At 36.7% G+C, this 27500-nt stretch overlaps 1 protein-coding gene across 2 annotated transcripts in view; it reads right to left on the bottom strand.

Moving 5' to 3' along the window:
- CACNA1H (calcium voltage-gated channel subunit alpha1 H) overlaps positions 1-27500 on the bottom strand; it is a 2347924-nt gene that overhangs the window by 219751 nt on the left and 2100673 nt on the right. For both annotated transcript variants that reach the window (XM_044089567.1, XM_044089568.1), the window contains exon 24: positions 16046-16197. In XM_044089567.1, the coding sequence (XP_043945502.1) occupies positions 16046-16197 (152 nt within the window). The remainder of the gene's footprint in view (positions 1-16045; positions 16198-27500) is intronic.

The raw sequence follows: 27500 nt of genomic DNA, 5'->3' as shown, positions 1-27500 counted from the left end.
GCAGAGCATATAGCAAAAAACTGCATCATTACAGGAAGGGCATGCAGACTTTGTACAGAAAACATACCAGCCAAGCACTAAACTGGAGACCAAAGCACTGTGGAACAGTAATTCTAACTACTGCTACTGTACCAGCTACACTTAGATAAGCACATCCAAATTATTTTTTAGCTTAATATTTTAAAATAAAATAACTGCATTCCTCTTCTTATTAAAATAATTTTATTAGATCTGCACTATCTTTGTATATAGTTTAAGTAATCTTTGAAATAAGCCACTGCTTAGAGCTTTTTCTACAGATGTGCATTTCAGTTTGTAGATGTGGTACTGGAGACCACTGTAGATAGCTTAATTTACCAGTTGCTGCAGAGCACTGTCTATTTAAGTGACTTGCTTAGATTCACACAGTGGGCAAATGGAGCCTGAGAATCAAATGCTGGACTGCAAGAAGCAGTTGTTAAGCACTTATAGTCTGACTCCACTGTGCAAACTGCTAGACTAAACTGTTTTCCTTTTGTTTTGCTAATTAGATAAAACAATGAACACAAGTGCCACTTTTCAAAGGTAAACTGTGAGTACTTTCTGTTGAAATAAAATGCTAATAGGCACATAACGTAATATGGAAAAGGATGCTGAAGGGCTCAAACTCTAGACTACAGGAAGAAGCTCATTGGTAGCTGAGTCTTTGTTGCCAGATTTTTTATGTTTAAACATAATTAATACATTGTAACAAATACAAATGCTAATTACTGTTTATAATTAGAAACATATTACTTATGCATATTAAAAGTTTACATTGGTTTACATACTTTACTTAATATCCCTTCTTACCTGCCTGCAGGTAAGGAAGTTCCAGCCCTGAGGAATAGTTCTGTTGATACTGAGGTCAGGACCAGTGGAGGGAAAAGAGGCAGATGGTCAGCCAAAAGGTATGCAATGGGGGGGTGGGTCAAAAATTAAGTTAAGCATTTACAGTGTGGGGGAAGGGTCATTTTATAAGACAGTTCAAATGCAAAAATGCCCTGAAATTACCCCTAAAGACCTATGGGTCCCCTGTGTTTGACCGAACATATATTTGTTACACAAATGCAGGGGCATGATTTAATGTTGACAGCATGGATGGCTGAACAGTAAATATGTCAAAGGTACAGAATGTCGATACAGGTAAGTGGGGTTGGGGGGGTGAGATTTTGTGTGTGTGTGTGTGTGTGTGTGTGTGTGTGTGTGTGTGTGTGTGTGTGTGTGTGTGTGTGTGTGTGTGTGTGAGTTAGGATTAGGGTCAGGTATGAGTGATGGATGGGTGTTGTGTGTTTGTGTGCAAGTTTGAGTATTTTAGGGTAAGGGTAGGGGCTATGTTACGGGATAACTGTAGCATTATTTGTGTGGGTCAATGAGTGTTTGTGTGTCTGAGTCTGTCTTATGTCATAGCAGTGATACAGAAAGGTTTTAATGACAGTAAGATGTATGATTAGGGGAAGGAGCAGCATTAGGATTAAGGTTAGCACCTATTACTACAGTGGTACAGGGGGGCATAGCATAAAGTCAACAATAATAAACTTACAAAGTTTAAAAACAAACAAAAGTAATAATTTCTTGAAGGGGAGCACAGCAATCCATATTCCACACTTCTATTAAAAATATCTGTATAGTAATTCTAAAGTAGCATTCTTTTGGGGAAATGCATGCTCCTTTCCCTGAAGGTTGAGCAGTCCTGTCATTAAAGTGAACAGCATGCTTCTATTTGTTAGTGTTATAATATTAACCATTTGAATGGTTGACTTTCTAACAGCTGGCTCTAGGGACTAACACTTAATGAAAGTATGCATTGAGTGGTCTTTGTTTCAGTGAACTCTGTATTGCTTACTGCTGTATTTACACCTGGAAAACAATCAGCTTCTAAAAGTGTGATCCATGAGTATTCAAATGCTTCAAGGTTTATACTATGAACTGCCATGTTCCTGTCATATGCTACAAAGAAAAGATATTTTTAATCTAGCCTACTCATTGATGAGTTTCTAATTTACATCCACAGACTTTTCATAGGTTCATTGGATGCTACTAGGCTACTGTCCTTAGAGCCCTTAGAAGCCTATTTAGATGGACAGAATTGGCAGTGTGAGTCTATGATAAACACCGACTACCCCTGTTCATGAAGGACATGGGTGCCACCCCCTGGGGTGAATTTGCCGTCTAAAATCCAAAGAAACAAGAACAGTACATAGGTAAACCAGACAGGATACACAATGCAAAACAGTAGCAAAAAAATCCAAAGCCTGGAAACGTTGAGATAAAATGCAGCATTTATTCCAAACAGGAAAATAAAATCACAAAGCTTTAGAGATCAAACCTTCATTGGTGTGTAAAAAAGAAATCAACTGACTTCATTTAAATAATAAATTCAAACCATAAACCTAATCACATGGCACAGTTGTATTAACCATTTTAGTTTAGAGACACATATACAGGTAAAATGTTGCTCAAAGTCAGTTTACCCATAAAATAAGTAAAACATTTAACTAAGACACATCCGCACAAGATATTATTTCAAAGTTAACTGTCTTCTTTTTAAAACAGGTTTAATGCTTACTGCTGTATTTAAACCTGGAAAGCAGTCAGCTTCTCAAAGTGTGATCCATGAGTATTCACATACTTTTAACATTATTAAGATCCCCCTTGCCCTTTTTTTCTTCTGTCTGATGTCAATCACTCTAAAGTTAAATCTATGTGTACATCCTAACACTAAGAAGAAATATACTTTTAGGTGTTTTACAGCTTTTAATACCACTGTCATTGTATATATGGCATGCTGTAAGGTATATCAAGCATTCTATATAGGGAAATGCACAAGAAGATTGAAAGACAGAATTGTTGAACACAAATCTGAAATACGTAGAGAGGTAGCAACTAATGTTTTGGGCAAGCATATGAGGGAGAAAGGAAGTACACACACATTTAACTTCAGAGTGATTGACATCTTGTGTGGATGGATCTTAGTTAAATGTGATTAGTTTTATGGTTTGAATTTATTTAAATGAATGCATTTGATTTCTTTTTTACACACTAATGAAGGGTTGATCCCAAAAGCTTTGTGATTTTTTTCCTGTTTGGAATAAATGCTGCATTTTACCTCAATGTTTCCAGGCTTTGGATTTTTTTTACTATTGAATTTGTGATCTCTCATCCATTTGTCCAGGTTAAGGTGAGAATTAAGACCTGTATATTATGTGTGTGAGGTAAACACTTTAACCATTATGCCAGTAGTATTTCTGTAGCTTTTAGTGGAGCTGTTGAAAATCAGATCCATAGTAGCAGCATTTTAAGTAACTCCCATAATAAATACTTTTTCAGTAAAATGTATTATTCAGTTCATTGCTAAACTTCACCACATAGATACTGATAATTGCAATGTGTGTCAACATTAACAGGTATGGCTTGAACCTAATATTGATCAAGATTAAAATTTATCAAAATCATAAGAAGCCAATGATTTTTAGTTACATGACAAGAAGATAATGTGCATGTCAGAACCTTTTTGTAAATTTAAAAACTAAAAGCTTTTCAGGGTTTAGACCCAATTCCAAGCTAAATACTAAGATAAAATCTGAAGTGCTTCCCTACATTATAAATGTTGTAATCTCTAATGTGAGAATATATAAACTGATTAGTTTATTACAGGGGTGGTTGGGTTCTACTATTTATTATTGAAAAGTGTACCCACAACCTTCCAAAATGCCAGAAAATAATGCTCAAAAATACAAGGGTGAAACAAATCATCTTTAAACATTTTTAGAAAGGGGGACAACACTTTGCACCCTCCGATGTGGGGGTTTAGCATCCCACCCTCCCCAGAACTTATATATATATATATATATATATATATATATATATATATACACACCAACTCCATGGTTGTACCAACACAAAGAAGGGCAAAATCTCCCTAAAGAACTGAATTATTTCTGGTGCACACTTACAAATTGCACTAGTAATGATTTGCTATGGGAAACAGCAGTCAGCATTCTGACTATTGAGGGTTTTTTTCTTGCGAGCAAATGAAGCTCATGGAATTTCACCTCAACCAACCGCAGGGAAGCTGGGTTGTTGGTAGTGTTTGCAGTAAAATATAGGTAGAATGATTTCTGACAAAATAGGTCATTTTTTAAAATGTTGAAATGAATATGTTCAGCAATCACTGTTTAAAGTGTCTTTAGTGTTCTGTCACATAATCTTTTCAGCTCGTATTTCAACTCTTATATTCTGTGTGTAATAGGTCTGCGGTGGTGGTGCTGCGGTAGCGTTGTCGCCTCACAGTAAGATGCTGTTCGGTTCAATTCTCAGCTAGAGCGTCTTCTGCGTGGAGACATGCGTGAATGGGCGTACCTTCGTTGAAGGTTGTGCGTCAGGGCTGGCAACTCGGCACGTAAAAATCAACTGCCAATCATTAGCGGACTGGAGTTCCGCTGTGGCGACCCCTAACCGGGAAAAGCCGAAAGACACAACATATTCTGTGTGTAATAAATGAGCACTTTATTGAGTGAAATCCTTTAAAATCTGCTTATCGCTGCCATTTTAATTTTTTGAGTATCACAATATCATAAAAATAATGTAGTCGATGTCTCTGAACAATTGCATCACTTGCTCCACTGGATTCTGCAGTATCACAGTTTGGACAATTTAGTGCAGGGTTTCTGATAGAAGGGTTATAAAAAGTTAAAAATTTGCATGTTCTTAAATGTATGCTATTATTCCGAGCACACTTGGCTTGTAAGTTTGTAAACTGTGTTTGAAATTCTCAGGACAGAATAGATTGGTCCAGGTATCTTTTCACTTCCTACTGCACATTTTTCTTCTTTTTAGCAAGAAAGAGGCCACATGTAGAGCTACAATGATCACAGCATATAAACCACATTGCCACTTTAGAACTGGACATTTGCTATCTGCTGTAGTAAGAACTAGTAAGTAGGAAAACTGTGGAGAACAGATTATAAAACTAGCTTGCTTAAAATGTGTTTATTGACAAGAGCATGACCCTTGGAAAATGTGCTTTACATGCTCATCAACCTTTTATTCCACAGACATTTAAATGTTATTAAGTTTAACAAGAATTCTGGAGTAACACAAATTATGATGAATTACTTTTAGATTGTTTTTCTGAGTGCCTTTGAAGTTGAAATGCAGCACACGGTTCAAAGTGATTTATATTACCGTTATTCTAAAACCTATAATTTCTGACTTCCGTTTTCTAGTTTTTCTCTGAATGTTGCAACACATTATAAATGCAAATACTTTCCAGTGTCATTTTTCTCTTTATAATAATGCTGTCAGTATAATATGGCATTTTAAGGAAATGTGTGATTCCACAACATTTGAAATCATTCAGTCAGCAGATTATGAGAATGTAGTTATTTCACATCATTGATTGCATTAACAGTCATGTTGCACAGATCACTAATGAATCCACTGGATCATTTCTTTAATTGGTAAATTTTATATTAGCAGGAAAACTAGTGCCGCAACACTCTCTGTCCAGTGCTTCTGATGGCTTTAGATTCATCTTCAACTCACAATTATGTCTTTTATACCATCCTGTCCATTAATTATTAAAGTAGCATTGTCTTAATTTGGACTCAAGAATGCCCTGCATATGCATTACTGTCCATAGTGATCAATATGATTTATATACTCTGGTGATCTGTGGTAGCAAATGCTGATTTGCATTTGAAAGTTGGACTTCATTTTTCTTAACAATAGAATAATTAGTGATGGCAGAAAGGTGAAATAAATGTGGGTACTCCACATTTCAGTTGATGTAACACAGGTACTATGTATAAATCTGATTTCTTTATGCACAGTTCTGAACAGGGTGTTTAGTTAACAATGCATATTTCTTGCATTTAAAGCTATGTAGGTGAGACCATTAGAAAAATGAGAGGTATGATTTATGAGCACATGTACTCCATTAAAAAATACTGAATGTTTAGTATAGGCACACTTAAGCATGTATATTTTTCAAGAAGTCTGTGGTTTTACATTATTGATGTTTCACGTTGCAGTTGGTTCTGCAATAGGTCTGAAATGAATTGTTGTATCTGGTAGGGTGGGCTAAGAGGTTATAGCGGACGCATGCTTAGAAACCTCAGGATCTGGTTTTTCAGTCGAATGAGGGTAAGGTGATAATGGGAAACCAATTTGTTTCCATGATGAGAAGGGCTTTACAGTGTGTTGATGTTCCAGGAGAGAGGTTTTCAATTCATTCCTTTCATACTGGAAGGGCTTCTGATTTGATAGGTCAATGAAGGTTATCAAGAGGGTGGGTCATTGGTCTTCAAATGCCTTTTTGCCTTATATAACATAGTTCATTGATGGGGTCATTTTAATAAACTTTTTTTTAGGTAGAGAGATTCTCATTCTAGGTCATTCCTATATTCATTGAGCAGAGAAGCTGACTGCAGTTAGGCTGGACTGCAGTGAGTTGGATTTACATTACTTCAGGTGAAGAGTCCTATGGCATGGTATCAGAAGCCTCAGATGGTATCAGGTCATCGAGGAGTTTGCGGACATACAGTCATGGATTGGGATTCCAGGAGTTTTGGTAGTTCATTTGGCAGGTAATGATTTGGGAGTAATTCCAAAGTGATTGTTGGTGCATAGGGTAGTAGAGGTTTTCACTTCCTTAAAGACAGCATTCCTGGGTATGTAAATTGTGTGGTCAGAAATAGTGCCACATCTCTTTTGGAGGAATGCCAGCTATTTTATGGAAACAGAGTGGGCTCATCTATTTGTCTTATTCTCTAGGAATTTGGGGAATATGGACATTCAAATGATAGAGTGTAGGGACTCTGATTCAGAGAGGATGGGGTGCAGCTGAACGAGTTTAGATTGGATTTATTTAATGTACACTTGGCTTTGTTTTTGGAAGGTTTAGTGGAAGTATTGCAGTAAGTAATGGAGAACAGCCTTGTTAGGCTGGTGAGTGGAGAAGAGGGTCAGGCTTGTCCCTCTTTGTTCCCCTATGGTGTTGGGAGTTGGACTTAACGAGGTTGGTTGTAGATCAAAGTGAGCTGTGGTGCACCACTTTGATAAGTGAGAGTAAGGAGGCGGTTGTGATAATGCTGATATTTTGGGCAGGGTGAATGGGGTACACTGCCCTGGTAATGGTTACATGATGTTCATTTGGTGATTAATACATTTAAGAATGTTTGTCAATAAAGTAGTGATTAAGAAAGTTTAATAAAGATTGTCAAATGCCAGCATGGTATGTATGAGTTATTGAAGGGATCAGACAAGACACATTTCCACTTCAAAACTGGACATTTGCTATCTACTGTCATAAGAACTTCTAAATAGGAGAAATGTGGAGAACAGATTGTAAAACTAGCTTGCTTAAAATGTGTCCATTGACAAGAGCATGACCCTTGCTAAAGATAACTATATTACTGGAAAATGTGCTTTACATGTTCATCAACCCTGTATTCCACAGACATTTAAATGTTATTAATTCAACAAGAATTCAGGGAGTAACACAAATTATGATGAATTAATTTTAGATTGTTTTGATGAGTGCCTTTGAAGCTGAAATGCAGCACACGGTTCAAAGTGACTTATAATAACATCATTCTAAAACCTATAATTTCTGACTGCCATTTTCTAGTCTCTCTCTAAATTTTGCAAAACATTAAAAATGCAAACACTTTCCAGTGTCATTTTCCTATTTATAATAATTTTGTCAGTATAATATGGCATTTTAAGGAAATGTGTGATTCCACAACATTTGAAATCGTTCAGTCAGCAGGTTCTGAGAATGTAGTTCTTTCACATCATTGATTGCATTAACAGTCAGGATGCACAGATCACTAATGAATCCACTGGATCATTTTTTTAATTAGTAAAATTTATATTACCAGGAAAACTAGTGCCCCAACCCTCTCTGTCCAGTGCTTTGGATGGCTTTTGCTTCATCTCCTACTTACAGTTATGTCTGGCATGCCATCCTGTCCATTAATTATTAAAGTAGCGTTGTCTTGGTTTGGACTCAAGAATGCCCTACACATGCATTACAGCCCATAATGATCAATATTATTTATGAAATCTGGTCATTTTTGGGTGTAAATGCTGATTCGCATTAAAAAGTTGGACTTCATTTTTTGTTAACAAGAATCAGAAATCTCAGAGGCTTTTGAAAATAATTCACAAGCAAGAATAATTAGTGATGACAGAAAGGTGACTTATAAATGTGGGTACACCACATTTCTGTTGGTGTAATACAGGTACTATGAGTAAATCTGATTTATGTGCAGTTCTGAGTAGGTAGTTTATTTAGCAATGCGTATTTCTTGCATTTAATGCTATGTGAATGAGACCATTAGAAACATGAGAAGTATGATTAGCGAGCACATGTACTCCATTAAAAAAAATTGTGACTGTTTAGTATAGGCACACTCAAGTATGTACATTTTTCAAGAAGTTTGTTTTTTTACATTATTGATGTTGCATCTGAGACTGTAAGAGACAGTAGTAAAGAGAGATGATGCTCTTTCCTTGTATGAATATAAATGTCAGGATTTGTTGAATGCATGTGCGCCCCAGGTTTAAACTCCTGCTTTACACTTCATCCCTGCCTGATTCTTCAGTGTGCCGTAGTGTGAAAATGTAATCGCACAGTGAATTGTACTGCAATGTGTTGTAGTGTGAAAATGCAATCACACAGTGAATTATATTGCAATGTGTTGTAGTGTGAAAATGCAATCACACAGTGAATTATATTGCAATGTGTTGCCATTGGGTCTATATCACATAGTCCAAGTCTTATAACTTTGAACACGTAATGTACGAACCATTATGTTTGAAGTTACAAAACTTTGACTATGGATAAAAAAAAAAATGGAAAACAACATAAACTGTTTTAAGCAGGGGGCACCCCCATGTGGGGGCCTATGCCCCCACACCCCCCGCTACTTAAATATACCAAATCTGAGATCACACCCCATTGAAGCTGGTGATGCATTTTTTGAAGGGTGCTGTCCTTTTCTTCCTGTGCTGCAACTGTGGAGTTGGTATATACAATTTAGAGGTGAGTGAGGGGCACAGCTCCCACATGGGGAACAGGGGGACTGAACCCCCCTTCAAAAAATTTTGCCTGTGTACTTTAGGTTTTTGACTTGCCATTTTAAGAATTTATCTTTTGGAAAACAGTAAGTTGAAAAAAGTGTACTTTGATGACTCATAAGTTAACTTGTTTAAACACCAGTGTTAATTTAAAGAGTTTTCTCAAAACGGATTCTTATGTTTGTTTAATTGTGGATTCATTACATACCACAGTAATAGGATGACGTATCATGTGAAATATGCGTGAAACTTGAAAGCAGATACTTTTTTTTATCTTTTATGTTACTAAGTATATACTGATTTCCATCTGCTTAGCACCACCTGTATTCATGTTTTATTATATTTGGTGTTTGGCTGCTAGGAGATTCCATTACACTCTTTTGGGTGCTATCAATATCATTTACCTCTCAGGTCTGTTTCTGATAATCTGCACCTAGAAGTGTTAGTGATGTCCTTCTACACATAATCAGTGGCCTTTCTACTTCCATAGAAACTACAACTATAACTCAGTCCTTCCTTTTCTAATTTCAGGAAGTTCTCTTGTTTGTTTGGATTTGTAGACATTCTGCATGTATTAGCTCTTCCCCATGTTTAAATGTAACTCTAGAACAGAGCTTTCCTCATTTTTTCATGGTGATATTCAGGAAGAATAACTTCACAATCTCTACTGACATTGTCACTCATATCAGACTTCCTCTTCAGATACTCCATATTACAACAGTCACTGCTGCACATCATTTCTGCTAAACACAATAATTCAGCATTACTTAACTATTGTTTCTTCATACTGTTGATATCTAGAACAACTATAGGTGCTGTATTACACTGTTTTAACCTCGGATTCCTATTTCTTTTTTCACTCCTCAGTTTCCTTTCTATAATGCTTACTCTTCTGTTTCATCTGTCAGAGCTCCACATCCCCTACAAGCTGTGGTTTAGCTCTACTCCTTTCAAGACATATCTATAATTAGCTTTCCCCTATCCAGAAGGATAATTGTATCTTCTAATAACTCCTTCCTTTCTTATACATACTCTTGACACATTGCCTTTTTTGGACATTTCCATTCCCACAAAGATGCATTGAATCACTTTATTTGTTCTCTTCGTATTATCCGACTCATCTGTTTGCAAACCACCGTGTTCACATTATACAGCTCCTTTGCCTAATACCTCTCACAAGCTCCTTGGATACCCTCCTCTTCCTCTGTCTAATACTTCTCCAAAGCTCCTTGGATACCATCCTCTTCCTCTGTCTAATACTTCTTCCAAGCTCCTTGAATACCATCCTCTTCCTCTGTACAATACAAAATCTCTTTGGATACCATCCTCTTCCTCTAATACTTCTCCCAAGCTCCTTGGATACCATCCTCTTCCTCTGTACAATACTAAATCTCTTGGATACCATCCTCTTCCTCTAATACTTCTCCCAAGCTCCTTGGATACCATCCTCTTCCTCTGTACAATACTAAATCTCTTTGGATACCATCCTCTTCATCTGTCTAATATCTCTCCCAAGCTCCTTGGATACCATCATCTTCCTCTGTCTAATACTTCTCCCAAGCTACTTGGATACCATACTCTTCCTCTGTCTAATACTTCTGTATTCCTATCATAGTCTGCAGTCTGCTCTATGCAAGGTTTCTTTGTTGCCTTCACACCATGTACTCTCTTCAGCCTATATTCACTTAATCTATGTTCACAATTTATGATGCCACTTTCCCTTTCAGCACCTCTGTTAACTCACATCAACTATTCTTATGTTACTCCTACTAGAGACATTTTATAATACCTGTTTTAGCCTTACAAATCAATAATTAATTTAATTTAACTAATCAAGCCTCTCTTCTTCATTTTCAGTGATTTACTAATGTTTTACTTTCACCGTCTTCTTGCTGACTTTAATGTTTTTATCTGAGGTATAACCAGGCATATGCTATCTGCACTACAGTGTATACTTTTTGGAATAACTTATTTATTTTACACAATGAGATATTCTATAATTAAACATTTAAAAAGATCTGACATATTTAGCAAGCTTTTAGCTTAGCAATTTATAAATTTTGAAAAACAAATTTGTATTTTATTTTCAGAAGCCATGCTGGCTAAATGAATTTTGGACTAAGCTTGTCGTTTTACAATATTTTATTTTTTGAGTAATAAAAGGGTATGCTGTTTACAAAATACACACTACTAGTGTGGGGGAGGGAGCTTACACTTGGAGGAGGAGGGGGATAAATTCTGGAATGAAGTGTGGAATCCCAAAATCCTGTCTATTTCCTTGCTCTCTTCCCCTCCTCTGTTAAATTCCTCTCAGCCTTTCCACTACAATGATATCTACATAGTCTTAAACCAAAATACTTTAGTATGTGTCTTCAAGCTTTTGTCCCACAAATCATTTCATTTTAAATGGAATTCACCTGTATACAGAGTTTTATTAGATATTTACCTGTAGGCATGTCTTCTTTTCCTTATGCACTACAGACACTGAAAGACTTCAGCAATCTGTATCTATTCAGTTTATAACTTATGCTTTAAAGCAGAAGATTAGATGGGCTTTGCCTGTGGACTGTTATGTATACAAACCTTTTTGTATACTTCTATAATATGCGTGGTTGTGTGTGTGTGTGTGTGTGTGTGTGTGTGTTTACATGTCTGCATGTGTGTGTGTGTGTGTGTGTGTGTGTGTGTGTGTGTGTTGTGTGTGTTTACATGTCTGCATGTGTGTGAGTGTATGTAGGGGTGTGTGTTTACATGTCTGGATGTATGTTTGACTGTGTGTATATGTGCATTTGTGTGTATGTGTTTACATGTCTGTGTGTGTCTTTGTGTGTATATGTGTTTTTGTGTGTGTGCGTGTGTGTCTGTGTGTGCATGTATGGGTGTTTACATGCCTGCATATGTGTGTGTGTGTGTGTGTGTGTGTGTGTGTGTGTGTGTGTATAGGTGTTTACATGTCTGCATATGTGTGTGTGTGTGTGTTTACATGTCTAGATGTGTGTTTGACTGTGTGTATATGTGTGTTTGTGTTTACAGGTTTATGTTTATGTGTGTGTTTGTTTATATTTGTTCACACATATTGTAAGAATGAATGCACACATCCTGAAATGGACTGGCACCCATTTAAGATTAGTTTTACTGCCTTGCATGCAATGAGTGATGGGAATGGTTCTTGCTCCTCTGACTTTGAAATATATTAACTGGGTACTAAACATGAGTGTATAAATGAACAAATGAATGAATGACTAAAACACTCTGTTTTGATTTTATGCTAATACAAATCAGCTGTGATATTCTATTTACAGTCAGAGAAAAATTGCAGAGTCAGCAATAACTTGTGGAAAGTTTGCATAATGCTATGTAGACATGAATCTACATGATGAAAACATGTCCACTTTTAAATTGGTTCTAGTTGATTGTTGAGTATCCCCCCCCCCCCCAATACAGCAGCTAATGCTGTCATATCAGGAGCATTTTAATTTTAATAATGTCTCTCTGTAGTTAGAGAATATGATACCTAAAATATTCATCTTCACCACAGTGGTAATAAATCACCTATGATTGTTGATCAGTCAGAGCATGTGTATAGTTATGATTGAAAAACAGGTGAGCTTTTCAGCATGACATTATAAAACCAGCATTTTTAAATCTAAAACTTTTAAAATCTATAACCAAATCTTAATTTTATTTATTATTTATTTATTTTATTTTACATTTGTTGACCGGGCTAGTCTGGCTGGATACATGTCCATTTTCAGCAGAGGCCCGAGGAGAAAAGCTCCACTATATACTGGTACATTACATAAAAAACATTACTATAAGATACAACTTATAAGGATTAATGAACTAATTGAATGTAGGATATTAACAATACAGAAGCATTTTTACAGAAATGTACAGTTCTTAAATTACATAATTTTTACAGAATATGTATAATACTTAAAATACTAAATACCGAGTAGAATTCCTAATCCCATGTTAGGAAAAGCAGGAGTAGTAATTTTGAAAAGAAAGAAAGAAAGAGGTAGCACATACAAAGGTCTATACTATATAGTATTGACAGTTATGATAATATATTTGTGCCAGGGCACCAGTTCTAAGAAATAGAATTGCACAGCAGGGAGCAAAGTGTAGGTTTAAGTGAGAGGGTAGATGACTGGATCCAGAGGTGTATTGAGTAAAGAGAAAAGATGTTATAGGAAAAGTAATATCTAAGTGGATATAAGGTGAGCTACAGAGGAGGAGTGATACAAGTAGTAGAGACAAGTAGAGAAAGTAATGGAGGGAGTTGTAAAGAGAGTTGGGCACTAAAGTCAGTCAGGATTAGAACAAGGGCATAGCCAGCTGGATTTGAAATGGTACCTTAGTTGTTTCTTGAAAAGTTTTGATGAGCCTAGGGAGGTCAGTTCTATGGAAAGTTTATTCCAGTAAGAGCCAACAACATTTGTAAACAAGGAGTCGCCAGCTTTATTGTGTGATTTGAGAGTAGTGACTAGCAGTTTGTTTGCTGAGTGAAGGGAAGTAAGATTCTTGTAGGGGGTGACAAGGTTATTAAGTATTGGTGTATTATTAGGGTAATGGAGAATTTTATAGGTGATAACTAACTGGTGGAGGAGAATTAGATTTTGAAGTTCAAGCCAGCCGAGTTTTTGAGATTATCACAATGATGGGTACGAAATGGGAACCTGTGGCAAATCTGGCAATGTTATGGTAGGTTGTGGCAAGTTTCTGAAGGTTTGATTTTGAAAGGTTGATAAAGGATGGGGAGGCATACAGTAATGTAGAGATGAGATGTGTTTGGGCTAGAGACACCCTGCTAGTTGGTGTAAGAAAGGGCTTAAGTCTATAGAGGGCACCTATCTTTTTATTTACAGCTTTGATGGTTAGGTCGATGTGGGAATCAAAGTTCAGTTGATTATCTATTGTAAAACCTAGCAGTTTAGTTGAAAGGTCAGGTGTGATGATAGTGCCATTATCAGAAACAATAGAGAAGGAGAAGGGGGTAGACTTAGGGGTAGGTGAGAAAAGTAATAATTTGGTTTTTTTGGGATTGAGGAGGAGACAGATATGTTGGAACCATTTTTCTGCTGCTGTAAAGACTTTTTGGGTGGAAGAATGGAGTTCAGCTGGAGATCCAGCAGAACAGATGAGAGTTGAATCATCTGCATACTGAATACATGTGGATGTTGGGAGAGAAATAGATAGGTTATTGATAAATATGGAGAAAAGAAGGGGACCTAGGATGGATCCTTGAGGGACACCGATAGTGACTGGGAGCTGAGAAGATAGATGGCTGGCCCAAAGCACAGCTTGTTTTCTATCCTTCAAGTAAGAGTCAAACCAGTGCAATGCCATAGAGTCAAGTGAGAGAGATTTCAAAGTGTGTAGCAGAAGTTGATGATTCACCATATCAAAGGCTTTAGACAGGTCGAGAAATAAAGCAGAGGAGAAAAGGTTGTTATTGCGATTTTTTTTGATATTGTCTGTGAAGGAGAGAAGAGCAGTAGAAGTGCTATGGAAAGGTCTAAAGCCGTGTTGGGAGTCTGCTAGTAGGCTATTATGTAAGAGATGATTTAAAAGTTGTTGGTGTATACAACGTTCCATAATTTTAGATAGAGGCGATAGAAGGGCTATGGGACGGAAATTCGTAAGCTCATTAGTGTTTCCTCCTTTATGCAGAGGAATGATGTGGGAGACCTTCCAGAGGGAAGGAATAGTAGATTCGGTTATTGTTCTATTAATTAAAATGGAGACTGGGTATGCTAGTTCTGCTGCTGCTAGTTGTAGATATTCGGCTGGTAGTTGGTCGGCTGATGGAGTGCATGGTTTAAGCTTTGAGAGTAATTTACGTATGTAGGTAGTGGAGACTGTCTTAAATTTTAGTGTGGGGGTATTTATTTGAGGAGAGGTCTTTTGAGGAAAAGTGGGGGGAGCCATGGTGTTTGCTAGTGAGGTGACTGTTTCAGAGAAGAAGTTGTTGAATGTATTGGCAATTATGTTGGGAGGGGTTTGAGCTAGGTTAGTTAGAGTAGGTGTTTTGGTATTCCCTGGATGGAGCAGTTTGTTGATTCCTGACCAGAATTTTTTAGGACTAAGATTTTGATTTTGCTGATATTGAAGATAATAATTTTTTTTATCAAGATAGGTGAGTTTTTTTGTGGTATTTCTAAGTTGTTTGAAGTTTTGATGGTCAGTTTGTTTTTTTGTAGTTCTCCATTTTGACCATAGTTTGTTCCTTAATAGCATGGTTTGCTTGGTTTCTTTAGAAAGCCAAGGGGCTGCTTTGGATCCTATTCTAATTAAGCGAGAGGGGGCGTGATGGTCAAGGATATGGAGAAATGTGTTGTTGAATAGGGTAACAGCTTCATCTAGGGGGAGGTATTTTAGAGCTGACCAGTTGTATTCTTTGAGTTCATTACGGAAAGAAGGAAGGTTAAAGGTTTTTTTGCTACGTATAGTACGATAGCTAGCCTGTTTAATTAATTAATTAATTTCAGTCTTATTTAAATTCATAGTCAACTAGTTTGAGCTCAACTGTACTTTGTCTTTTTAAGCTTAAAACTCAGCCAAGCATTTCAGGTATGCTTATCTGTACACTAATTTATTCTTTTAACAAGACATCAACACTTGAGAATATGTTTGCACATTCCCTACATTTTGTATTTATTATAACAAAATAACATCACAATGCTTTCATATATATATATATATATATATATATATATATATATATATATATATAGTTACAACCACCTTCAGTGAAGAACTAATTATACAACAAGCTTTTATGATTGGTACCACGTTTTACATTATGTAAAGTAACAATCAATTTGAAATAGCAGAAAATTTCCTTTAAAAACATGCACGCACATCTGTGAACTGCACTGCGGTGCAAATGATGCACTGTAATTTCTGATCACCCATAAGTTTTTCCTCTCCTTACCCGTGGTTGGTTGTAGTGCTCCATGGACATGGTAACCACATTGATTCCTATAATAAATGTGATGAAGAGGTCCAGATAATGACTAGTGCACAATGTGTGGATGTAGAGTCGAGCAGGAGAATAATCTGCATAGTATGGCCTTCTCTGGGCTTCTAGACAAGGGAAAATAAAAGCAATTCTAGAGTTGTATAGATAATAAAAAATACACTTACAAAATAACTGGTTTTCTATAATTTCCGAAAACAGACAAAAAAATGTAACATTCCATTTTAAAAATTAGTTTTGCCATTCCCAATAACAAACCCAGAATATTTTAGTAGTATAACAACATACAGATATATTTAGTAAACAGCACTGTTTTAATTTACTGATGATTTTCTGTCAACTAACACATGAAAAATGCAGTAATGTAAATGCATATACCAAAAAACACACATCATACTTTCTGATCAATAAGCTTTATCTGGGTACTCGGACATTAGATGATGGCGACTGCATAAATGCACTCACTCCAATTTCAACTCCTGGAACCTACAAGTCCTGGAAAGTTATGACATTTATTGGTTCTACTGTTATATCACAGTTGTGTGTGCCATTTTTTTTCTCTCTTGCACAGTGTTTCTCTTTTCCTTCAGATAGTGTGACCATGGAGTTATTTGCATTGTAAGCTTCTTAAAACACACCAGAGGTAAAGATATATAAAAATACAAATTTATTACAAATAGAAAGAAAAACCCATTGCTTTCAGTATTTACATACTGAGCTATTGTACTCCGATAGTCATAAATCGTTGCTGAGAACCTCTGGTATGTTCCATAAGGAACCTATGAGTGAGGAACCAAACAGTGCAGTATCAAAGCAGCTGACAAGCATTGGAAGCACTATAGAAAATGATGAGGCTTATGTCACATGGGATCACCCATTACCAACAGTTCAAAAAATACATGCAAGAAAACCAGATATATAGGCCATGAAAAGAACACAAACATAGCATTGATCTTCAAAATTGCTACACCCAGTGACTATAGTTTCTTACATACAGAGAGGCACAAAGTCATAAAATACCAAGCTTTACAGGCAGAACTGAGGGCAATGTGGAAGAAAGATACCCAGGCAGCTCCAGTAGTAGTAGGTGCAATGGGTCTTATAAAAAAGAAGTTACAATCATACTTAGATATGTTACTGATACCTGTAACACTGTATGAATTGCAGAAGGAGTCAGTTCTGGGCCCATTGCAGGTCAGGTGCTACAAAAAGCACTTCTGAATAACATCAAGATTGAAACAATACTAAGTTCATGAATTTTAATCATACTTTGCCTTAGGAATGGGGTCCATTCCCATCATGGTATTGGAGGAATGAAAGCAAGGAACCAACTTCCTATCATACATCTCAACTTCTTAGCTCAAGAAATCTGGACAAAACCTAAAATAATTGGGGTGTGGAGACAAAGGCCTCACAATAAGAATAGAGTTTAAATATTGCTCTTATATGTGTTAGCATGAATTTTCTGAAGGATATGAAGTCTGAAACTCAACTGTATGTCATTATTTAGTAACTTCAATACTCAGTAATTTTCCAGAAAACCAGAAGTTTTATGAAGAGCAGACCAAAAATATGAAGCAAACATTTGAACATTCTATGAACATCTAAACAGTTGAGAGGTATGCTTCCTGTTTTTATACAATACTAAACAGGCAATTATCTTCTCAATAACAATGCAGTTGATTGTTTAAGGTACTGTGAACATTTTATAAGCACAAGTTACTTTATACACCTTTAAGGTGCACTACCTACTTTTTAACAAATGAGATGTCATATGCAAAGGATGTAGGAGCAAGCTCTCCACACATGTGGGGTAGTTGGCAGGCATGTCCCCCAGAAAAAAATACTTTGCTCCAGCAGAAATATTTTACAACTGTGACTTTGACTTTCAGTGGGATGTATTTCAACACATTTGATTTGTCCAGTTTGCCATGGGGTTTGCCCTATGGGTTTTATGATGGACCATCATTATGTGTACAGCACAAATATATAGGTGTTCTATAGGAAGATAGAGAGCTTGTCAGTAAACTCGACTGGCAGAATCTTTCTGTAGATTATCTGCTGGAAACAGAGAGCAAAGAAGACACTTACAGTCCAGAAGAAAATGACATAATAGAGATGGATAGGCATATTAAGATAGATGAAATAACAGATTACAGAAAGTAAATAAGACTGAAATGTGAAAAGATTGGTAAAACAAATGAACACAGTAATCAGGACTATTAAGAGAAATTAATGTGACATAACAGAAATAGACAGACTATATTACCATGCAACTAAACTAATAACACATAAAGTGTTACCACAAAAATGAAGAGTAATAAAGGAAAGGAAGGGTACAAGTAAAATACCAACACTGGAGCATCGAACAGGGAAAACAAGGAACCATTTAAGTCAAGAAGTATCACTGTTAGAGAAATGTAGAAAAAGGAACTGATCATCAAATATACTTGGAAGGACAGACATGGCAAAAGCAACATACAGTACCAAAACAGACCAAGATTTATCACATAGTATTTCCAATAATAAACTAAAAGTAACAGCACAGGCAGAAAAACTGAGAACGTGTGCAAATAAATATACAGGAAAAGTACAAGTCAAGCAATTCATTGATGACCACAAAAGATTTTATTGAGAGGTGGGAAACAAAGCAAGAGGAGTAGTAATATCACCAAAGAGGAAATAGGCACATTTTGGAGAAGTATTTATGAAGATCCAGTTGAACATAGCAAGGATGTGGAATGGACAGAAGAATTAAAAGTAATAGTAAGAAGCTCTAATATGAGGATATGAAATGGGATGAAGTAATGCGAAGATAATTTGAGGGAAAAAAATTTAAATAGCTCCTGAATAGAAAACCCTATGACAAAAGACAGTACCTAACTTCTGGATAAATGCATTAACATCTTTACACAAAGATTTAACCCTGAGTAAGAATTACTTATATGTGCATCCAGTACAGAAACCAACCTGTTTAACAACAGGAAAACTGATACTCCCCCTTAAGAGTGAACATGTAGCCATCTTAAAACCTATAGACCAATAACATGCCTTCTGATAATAAACAAACTATATATAGATAGTTTGTAGTCATATAGAAAAAAACTCAATTAGGGCAATAAATGAAAAGATTATCAAAAGAAAGACATATGGAATAAAGGTTCATTTGTTGTTAAATAAAGGCATAATAGTAAATTGTAAATACAGAAGAATTTAACCATGGCATGAATAGATTTCAAAAAAGCATTTGACAGAATCTCACATTCATGAATAAATGAATGCTTACAGATTTGAAAGGTGTACCTTACATTGATTAATTACATTGCAGTGATCATGAAACAGTGGTAAACGTCTCTGCAGTTGAGCTATGGCAAAGGGCAAATTATGGTCCCAGAGATAAACAATTCAAGGGGTATTCTACAAGGATTTTTTATCATCACTGTTGTTTTGTCTTGCCCTTAACTTATTAAGCTGTTTACTAAATAGATTAGGCTACAGTTACAATTTGGCTCTCAGAAAACAACCCTTTTTAAAGATTTCTCTTCTACTTTTTGTGGTTGACTTAAAACTGTACAGTTCTTTAGATGAGGAGTTGAAAGTGTAACTACAAACTTTCTCAGATGATATATGAATGACATTCAGTCTTGATAAATGTGTAAAAGCAACATTTAAAATAAGAAAGCTTCAGCACCACGAAAACATCAACCTTGGACAGTAATGTGATATAAAGGAGCTTGAGCAGGAGAGAATGTATACATAACTTGGGAATAGAACAATAAAGCATGAACAAATGCAAATAAAACTCAGTAAGGAAACCTTCAGATGACTAAAACTGATATGAAGAACTGCCTTTACATCTAGAAATAAAGTTCAAGCTATAAATCAATTTGCTCTTCCTGTTATAACTTACAGGTTTGGGGTGATCAACAGGCCCTCAAAAGTATTGGATTGACTAAACACCAAAACAAGAAAAAATCTTTGTGCTTATCAAATAAAAATCAGTGTATACTAAGATTTTATTTTTTGCTCTGAAGAAGGTATGGGACTTCTTGAAATTGATTACATGTATAGTTCTGTAATTGTGGGATGCATACATTATTTGCTGACCTCATCAGGTCCAAACAAAGTGAATGCTTTACAAAAATTTTTTTTATTTTATTTTTTATTTTACATTTGTTGTCTGGGCTAGTTTAACTGGATACATGTCCACTTTCAGTAGAGGCCTGGGGAGATAAGCTCCAAGACAGAACAATGAAAAAAAACAACATAACAAATGAGCAACATTAAACAAAAATCATATTTACAATGCATATTACAAGTTAACACAGTAAATTCAGCAGTGCAGAATACAGGCATAATATAACATACTGGTACAATATATGATGTTCTAGAGGGAGATAGTATTGTGGTCAAATAGGAAGGAATCACAGTTTATGAGTAGAAAGGGTAGGTAGAGCAAAGTATGAAGGGGCACATAACTAGTCAGGTTTAGTACAGGGGCATAACCAGTGTGCTCTGAGGAACACTTTCAATTTGTTTTTGAAGAGTGATAGTGAGGGAAGTGAGGAAAGTTCACTGGGGAGGAGATTCCAGGCTTTTCCAACAGTATTAGAGAAGAGGGAGTCACCAGCTTTGTTGTTTGGTTTAGAAGTATGTACTAGAAGTTTGTGAGAAGACCTTAAGGATTTCAGATTTTTATAGGGGGTGATGAGTGTGGATAGAATAGGAGTTTTGGAAGGTTTGTAAAGAGTGTTGTGGGCTATAGATAGTTGATGGAATTTAATCAGGTTTTGTAGTTCCAGCCATCCCAGCTGCTTTATATTAATGCAATGGTGGGTTCTAAATGGGTTGCCTGTAGCGAATCTGGCAATGTTATTGTAGGAAATTTCCAATTTGCTAAGGTTATTTTTATATATCTTAGTAAAAATGGGTGAGGCATAAAGAAGAGTAGAGATTAGATGAGTGTGAGCTATAGTGGTTTTAGCTCTAGGTAAAAGGCAGGTTTTAATCCTATACAGAGAGCCAAGTTTTTTGTTGACAGTTTTTATAGTATTGTTAATATGAATATCAACGTTCAGATTGTTGTCAATAGTGATACCCAATAGTTTGGTGGTTGGGTCTGGTGATATAATAGTTTTATTGGTAGAGATAACTGAGAAATCAAGAGTAGAGGACTTGTGGGTAGGAGAGAAGAGAAGGAGTTTAGTCTTTTTGGGGTTTAGGAGAAGGCACCTATGTGTGAACCATTGTTCAACTGTGTTAAATACTTTCTGGGTAAGAGAGTGAAGTTCAGAAGAGGAAGTGGCTGAGCATATCAATGTGGAGTCATCAGCATATTGTATGCATGTGGCTTGGTGGATGGGAAGATGAAGGTCATTAATAAATATGGAAAAGAGTAGAGGTCCTAGGATGGACCCTTGAGGGACACCAAGGTTAACGGGCAGGAGGGTGGATAGAGACTTGTGCCATAGTATAGCTTGTTGTCTTTTATCTAGGTAGGACTGGAACCACTTTATGGAAGATGTATCTAGTGACAGGGATTTAAGTATTTTGTTGAAAATCTAGTGATTTACCATGTCAAAAGTTTTAGCCAGGTCAATAAACAGTGCTGAAGAAAGCTTGTTAAGGTTGCAGTTTTTATTGATACAATCCATGAAGGAAAGAAGGGCAGTGGTAGTGCTATGTGAAGGTTTGAATCCATGTTGACAGTTGGAAAGTTAATTATTTTAGGTTAGATGGTCATGTAATTGTCTATGAATGCATTTCTCTATGATCTTTGCCAAAGGAGAGAGAAGGGCAATGGGGCTGTAGTTGGAGAGTTCAGTGGAGTGACCACCTTTATGGAGGGGGATAATATGGGAAATTTTCCATAAGCTAGGGATATGACTTTCTGTAATAGTTCTATTGATCAGAATGGAAATGGGATAAGCAATAGCTTTGGCTGATTGTTGTAGGAATTCAGCAGGTAGTTGGTCTGCTGAGGGACAGCATGGTTTTAGTTTCTGTAGTAGGGTTAGAATATATGTTATTGGGACAGGTTGATTATGAAAAGGAGGGAGTGAGGTTGATTTATAGGAAGGTAGAGTGAAGTCATTAGGTGATAGTTGACTAGCTAGTGTTTGGATAGCATTAGTAAAAAAGGTATTGAAAGCATTGGCTGTATTCATTGGATTTTTGTGGTCAGTATTTTGAGGGTTTGGAGTAGTGGATTGACCTGGATGGAGGAGTTGGTTAATGCTAGTCCAAAATTTTTGTGGGTTGTTTTGGTTAGCTTGTTGAGATTGTAGGTAGTAGTTTTTTTATCGGAAATTATAGCTTTCTTGGTATCATTCTTAGCTGTCTAAAGGTTTGTTGGTCTACAGGGTTTTTAGTCTTTCTCCATTTTGCCCAAAGTTTATTTCTAAGATTTATTTTGTGTTTGGTTTCTTTTGACAGCTATGGTGCAGAGTTGGTTTTAATTCTAATTAAGCTGTTTGGAGCACGGTGGTTGAGAATGGCAAGGAAGTTAGAGTTAAAGTAATTAACGGCTTCATCTAAAGGGAGGTGTTGTAAGGGAGACCAGTTGCAAGCTCTTAGTTCCATTTGGAATAGTTCAGGGTTAAAGTTCTTTTTAGATCTGATGTTTTTGACAGATGTTGGAATGGGAGTATTGGTTTTATGTCTGATGATGTAGGTAAGTAAGTGGTCACTTAAATTATCAGGGAGAGTTCCAGAATCATAAATGTGAGGATGATGGTTTATGAGAATCCAGTCTAATAAGCTTGCTTTCTTGTTAGATTTATTTATCCTGATGGGGGAGGTAATGGTTTGTGAATACCCATATAGGTTAATATGGGTTGTGGGGAGGCTGCTACAGTAGCAGTTCCAATCAATACTTGTGTCACCTAGGATTATGGTTTCTTGGGGCAGGTGTTGGGAAAGCCAACAAAGTATATTTTCCATGGTGGCAGTGTTGTTACCAGGTGGTAGATACATACAGAGAATATAGATAGATTTGGCATTGTTAAGATGAAGTTTGGAGATAAGAATTTTGTATTGGAGTCTATAGGTAGTTTACAGTTGTGAGTGGTTAATTGTAAGCTAGATTTACATAGAGTAGCAACCCCACCACCTTTCTTGGTTACTCGGTCTAGTCTCAGGATATTATATCCAGGTGGGATGATTTCATTGTCTTTAGTTACAGGTTTTAACCATGTTTCTATTAAGCAGTGAATATCAAAGGAGTAGGCTTCAGTTAGAGCTTGGAATTGAGTTACTTTATTGTTAATGCTATGTATATTAAGATGAGCTATTTAAGAGGGAGTTAGATGGTTTAGAGAGGGCATGAGTAGGTGATTGTGGTTATGGAGAGAGATAGAAGTTGTTGTTGGGCCTGGGTTAGGGTGGATGTCACCATCCTTTAATGAGAGTAGTGGACTTAGATAGTTTGGGTTAGGGAATATGCTGTATAGAAGTAGGCCTTTCTTGGGATTTAGATTGTTGTATTTTATGTGTAGTGTTCTATGATAATTAGGAAGTATCTAGTTAGGTGAAGATGTTATATTAGCATGGAAAAAAGGAGAGAAGGGGGTGGAGAGTTGGTTTACTTATTAGGGTAGGTTAGGTATGGACATAGTGGGTGTTCAAAGGAGGTGAGTAGATGGGTGAAGATTAAAGGAGGTAGTAGTGAGAGTATGAATAAGAGTAGGACATAAGATGGGCTGGGTGGTTTATACATTGTATGAATAAGTATAGATTGTCTGTTGGTAGAATATAGAAGTAAAAAAGGTGGGGATAAAAGAAGGGAGAAAGGTGTGGTATGATTATAGAGGAGTAGTGAGAGGTTGGATACGAGAGATGTTGGGTAATTAGAGAGTGTTAAGAGTGTAAAGGTAGGAGGAAGAGTGTGTTTGAAGAGTAATGGCAAAAGCATGAGGTGTGTTTAGAGAGTAAAGGTAAGAGGAAGAGGTGTGGCTAGAGAGTACTGGTAAGAGGAAGAGATGTGGTTAGTAAGTACAAGGGTAGGACCCCTGGGGGTGGGTGGGAATTGGGGTAGGGAGTGAGCCCACGGGGCGAACGGAGCAGGTAGAAACAGATACTGAAACAGTTAGCAAAAAACAATCAGCTGGACTAATTCCAGGTGGTAGGTTGGAATAGTATAGAGGCTAGAAAGGTGTCTGTGGACAGTAGAAGTGGAGGAAAAAAAGAGAGGACTAAACAGTACTTCGGGGACTGCTGAACTGAAGAAATTGAGGTAAGTAGCTGGTCATGAGAAAAGGGTAAGAGGATATTATGGCTGGAATAAGGGTGCCACCTAGTGGACAGTTCAAGTATTGTAGGCTTGTATGAGAGGGAGTAAGTTGGTCGATAGCAAGTGTAAGACAAGATGGGTATCTATGCAGGTAGGAGGAGAGAGGTAATGAAGATACAGAAGAGGGGGGGGTAGAGGCTGCTGGCTGTCCTAGCTCAGGACTGGCTTTAACACTTATGCTAGTGGTACAATAAATATAAAGTCTTTCTTGTAGGAATTATTCAGCATACATACTTTACTGGTTTCCTTGAAAGAGGGATTGTAGGGTAGTTATGCAATAAGGTGACCCGCTGATATTTGGAGAGGGTCCTTTAGCTTTCTGCTGACTATTGCTAGAAGCACAGGATGAGGAGGGTAATTTACTGGTTTCCTTGAAAGAGGGATTGTAGGGTAGTTATGCAATGAGGTGACCCACTGATATTTGGAGAGTTTTCTTTAGCTTCCTGCTGACTAGTGCTGGAAGCACAGGGTGAGTAGGGTAATTTACTGGTTTCCATGAAAGAGGGATTGTAGGGTAGTTATGCAATGAGGTGACCCGCCGATATTTGGAGAGGGTTCTTTAGCTTCCTGCTGACTAGCGCTGGAAGCACAGGATGAGTAGGGTAACACAGAGGTTAAACGCTGGGCGAGGAACAGACAGCAGCCAGGGCTTATCCCAAGTCCTAAAAATGGCATCCCACTAAAATGAGGAGAAGAAGTCCAAGGTGACATTTTTGCTTAGTTTAGAAGAAGCATTTCAGTGTCAAGCCAGAATGGAAATCAAACCAGAAGAAAAAAAAATCAGGTAGTAATTGAATGTTCCAAAAAAATAAAATAAAGAATATAAGGAAAAAGATAAGATGAGAAGGAAAGAAAATTGGAAAAGTCATAAATAGAGTGACTATTCTCTGTCTTATATCGCCTACTTAGAGGCGATCTCTGCTTGACGTACAAAGTCATCTCTGACTCAGATCTGTTAGAAATGCTACATGTAAAGAAATCCCAATCCATCTGCACCACATGCTCCAGAGACCTCAACCTCATTACCACAATCAACAAAACATGCTGGAGGGGCAGGTTCATAACTCAGAGACTGCCCATGCTATGGAATAAACTAACCATACATGTCAAGCTGAGGACCTCACTGGCCGTCTTCAAGAAAAACCTTGATGAGTGGATGGGAAATAGAAAATTCACCCCAGTGATCACTCTAGTGGCTTTACTCGACAGAGGCACTGGGAACTAAGGTCGGGTGGCATGATGCCAAGGTAATCCTATGGACTATGCTTGTAAAAGGCTCCAGGGCTATTAGCCTAGTACACACCTATGAACATATGTACAAAAATCTCTTGGAACAACCCTGTGTTCAGGAATAGTTGAGGGGAATTAAAACCAAACAGCGAAAGGCTGATAACTGCGGACCCTGATAGTGGAGTATGTAAATCGTGGTTTATAAAACCCATTTAAAGGTTGGGTTAAACAAACAAATGCAGCTTTTTAAAAAAAAATGGAAAAAATGCATAGCTTGTTGCTGGGTGTATTACAATCATGCTTGCTAGTGGGCCTGTATACTGAAAGTAACAATAATGTAGCAATACTGTTGCACTAGGGATTGTGTAAATACTACCATATAGAAGTAGCTGAGAAGTATTGTAAACATGAACTGCAAAGCATTACAGAGAATGATGAAGTTTATATCACGTGTTCACCCATTATCAACAGTTAAGATGTGATAAAGACAGTTACAGTAGTCCACTAAATAAAGACAAAATTAGCATTGATTATTGAAATTGCTATACCCAGTGATTAAAGTGTCTTTCATACAAAGAAACATAAAGTCCTAAAATATCAAGATGTGTAGGCAGAAATGAGAACAATGTGGAAGAAAGATACTCAGACATTTGCAATAGTGGTAGGAGCAATTAGTTTAATGAACAAAAATTTACAGTTGCAATTACATTTGCTACCAGTACATGTAACTCCGTATGAATTACTGAAGGAGGTAATTCTCGGTCAATTGTGATATGCTGAGAAAAGCACACATGGCTAACATCAAAGACTGAAAACAATACTAATTTCATGAATCTAATCACACCCTAACGTAGGAATGGGGTCCATTCCTGTCATAGTATTGGAAACCGAAAAGACTTGGAGAAATTAAACTATCAAAATCTTAAAAATGACTGAAGTCATCTAAATTATATGCTGAGAAGTTTGTTTTTAATGCAGTAAGTGCCTCATCTAAATATGCATCTTAAAGTTGCTTAATTAATTTAATTTAATTCTGACTTGGTATTTTTGCATATCTATCCAAATATCCTTTCTTTCAATACCATGTTATTCTATTTTATATGCACTATAAAAATATGAACCCCAAAACACTTTATACTAAAAAGTAAAGTATCATCATCGTTAGTACGTAGCTCCTTCTCTTATGATATGGCATCCACAACAAACCACTACAAAACAAAAAGAACCTAGGTATTTAAGTTTATACTTCCCATAATGTTTGACTTTCATATGACAGCTTTTGTTAGGAAATCCCTTTATTTACCCAAATTAATTGGCAAAGGAATATAATCAAGGTCTGAAAAGGTTGAAACCACCTTATACTCAGCACTGAGTGGGACAATTAGTGGTACAACACTGTCTTTAGGATGTATTGTATTAAACATATCAAGCAATTAGAAAGACTCCAAAGGTTCCTAACTAAAAATATCACTGGCCTAAAGTATCTGAGCTACCAAGAGTTCCATCCCTTTATTCTGGGCATTATAGACTTTTGAGGGGAGATCGCTGTCTTGCTTACTGTGTTATTAAAGACATGATTGCCCTGGAACTTCTGATTCTCAGCAAGTCTAATCCCTCCACTAGTACTAGGACTGGAGACATAGATCATTGCCATTAAATATAACCTAGATGACTTGATTGGCATTTACAGATTTACTCCAGGATTGTCTGGTGTGGCCTCCTGAAGAAAGGAGATGCAGCCTGAGGGATTGAGGGTACTGGCAAGTTGTGAATGGTCATAAAAGCCATACTGGCCTTGGAATATCTAGGAATCAATGAATATATATATATATATATATATATATATATAAATATTTGGAAACTAGTATGAAAAGTTACAAAACAGCCTGT

This window comes from Protopterus annectens, chromosome 12.part0, assembly GCF_019279795.1.
Source record: "Protopterus annectens isolate FY-2018-M chromosome 12.part0, PAN1.0, whole genome shotgun sequence".
Classification (NCBI taxonomy): Eukaryota; Metazoa; Chordata; order Ceratodontiformes; family Protopteridae; genus Protopterus; species Protopterus annectens.
Note: the sequence above shows the minus strand (reverse complement) of the source record. Positions and strands in the feature narration are given on the sequence as shown.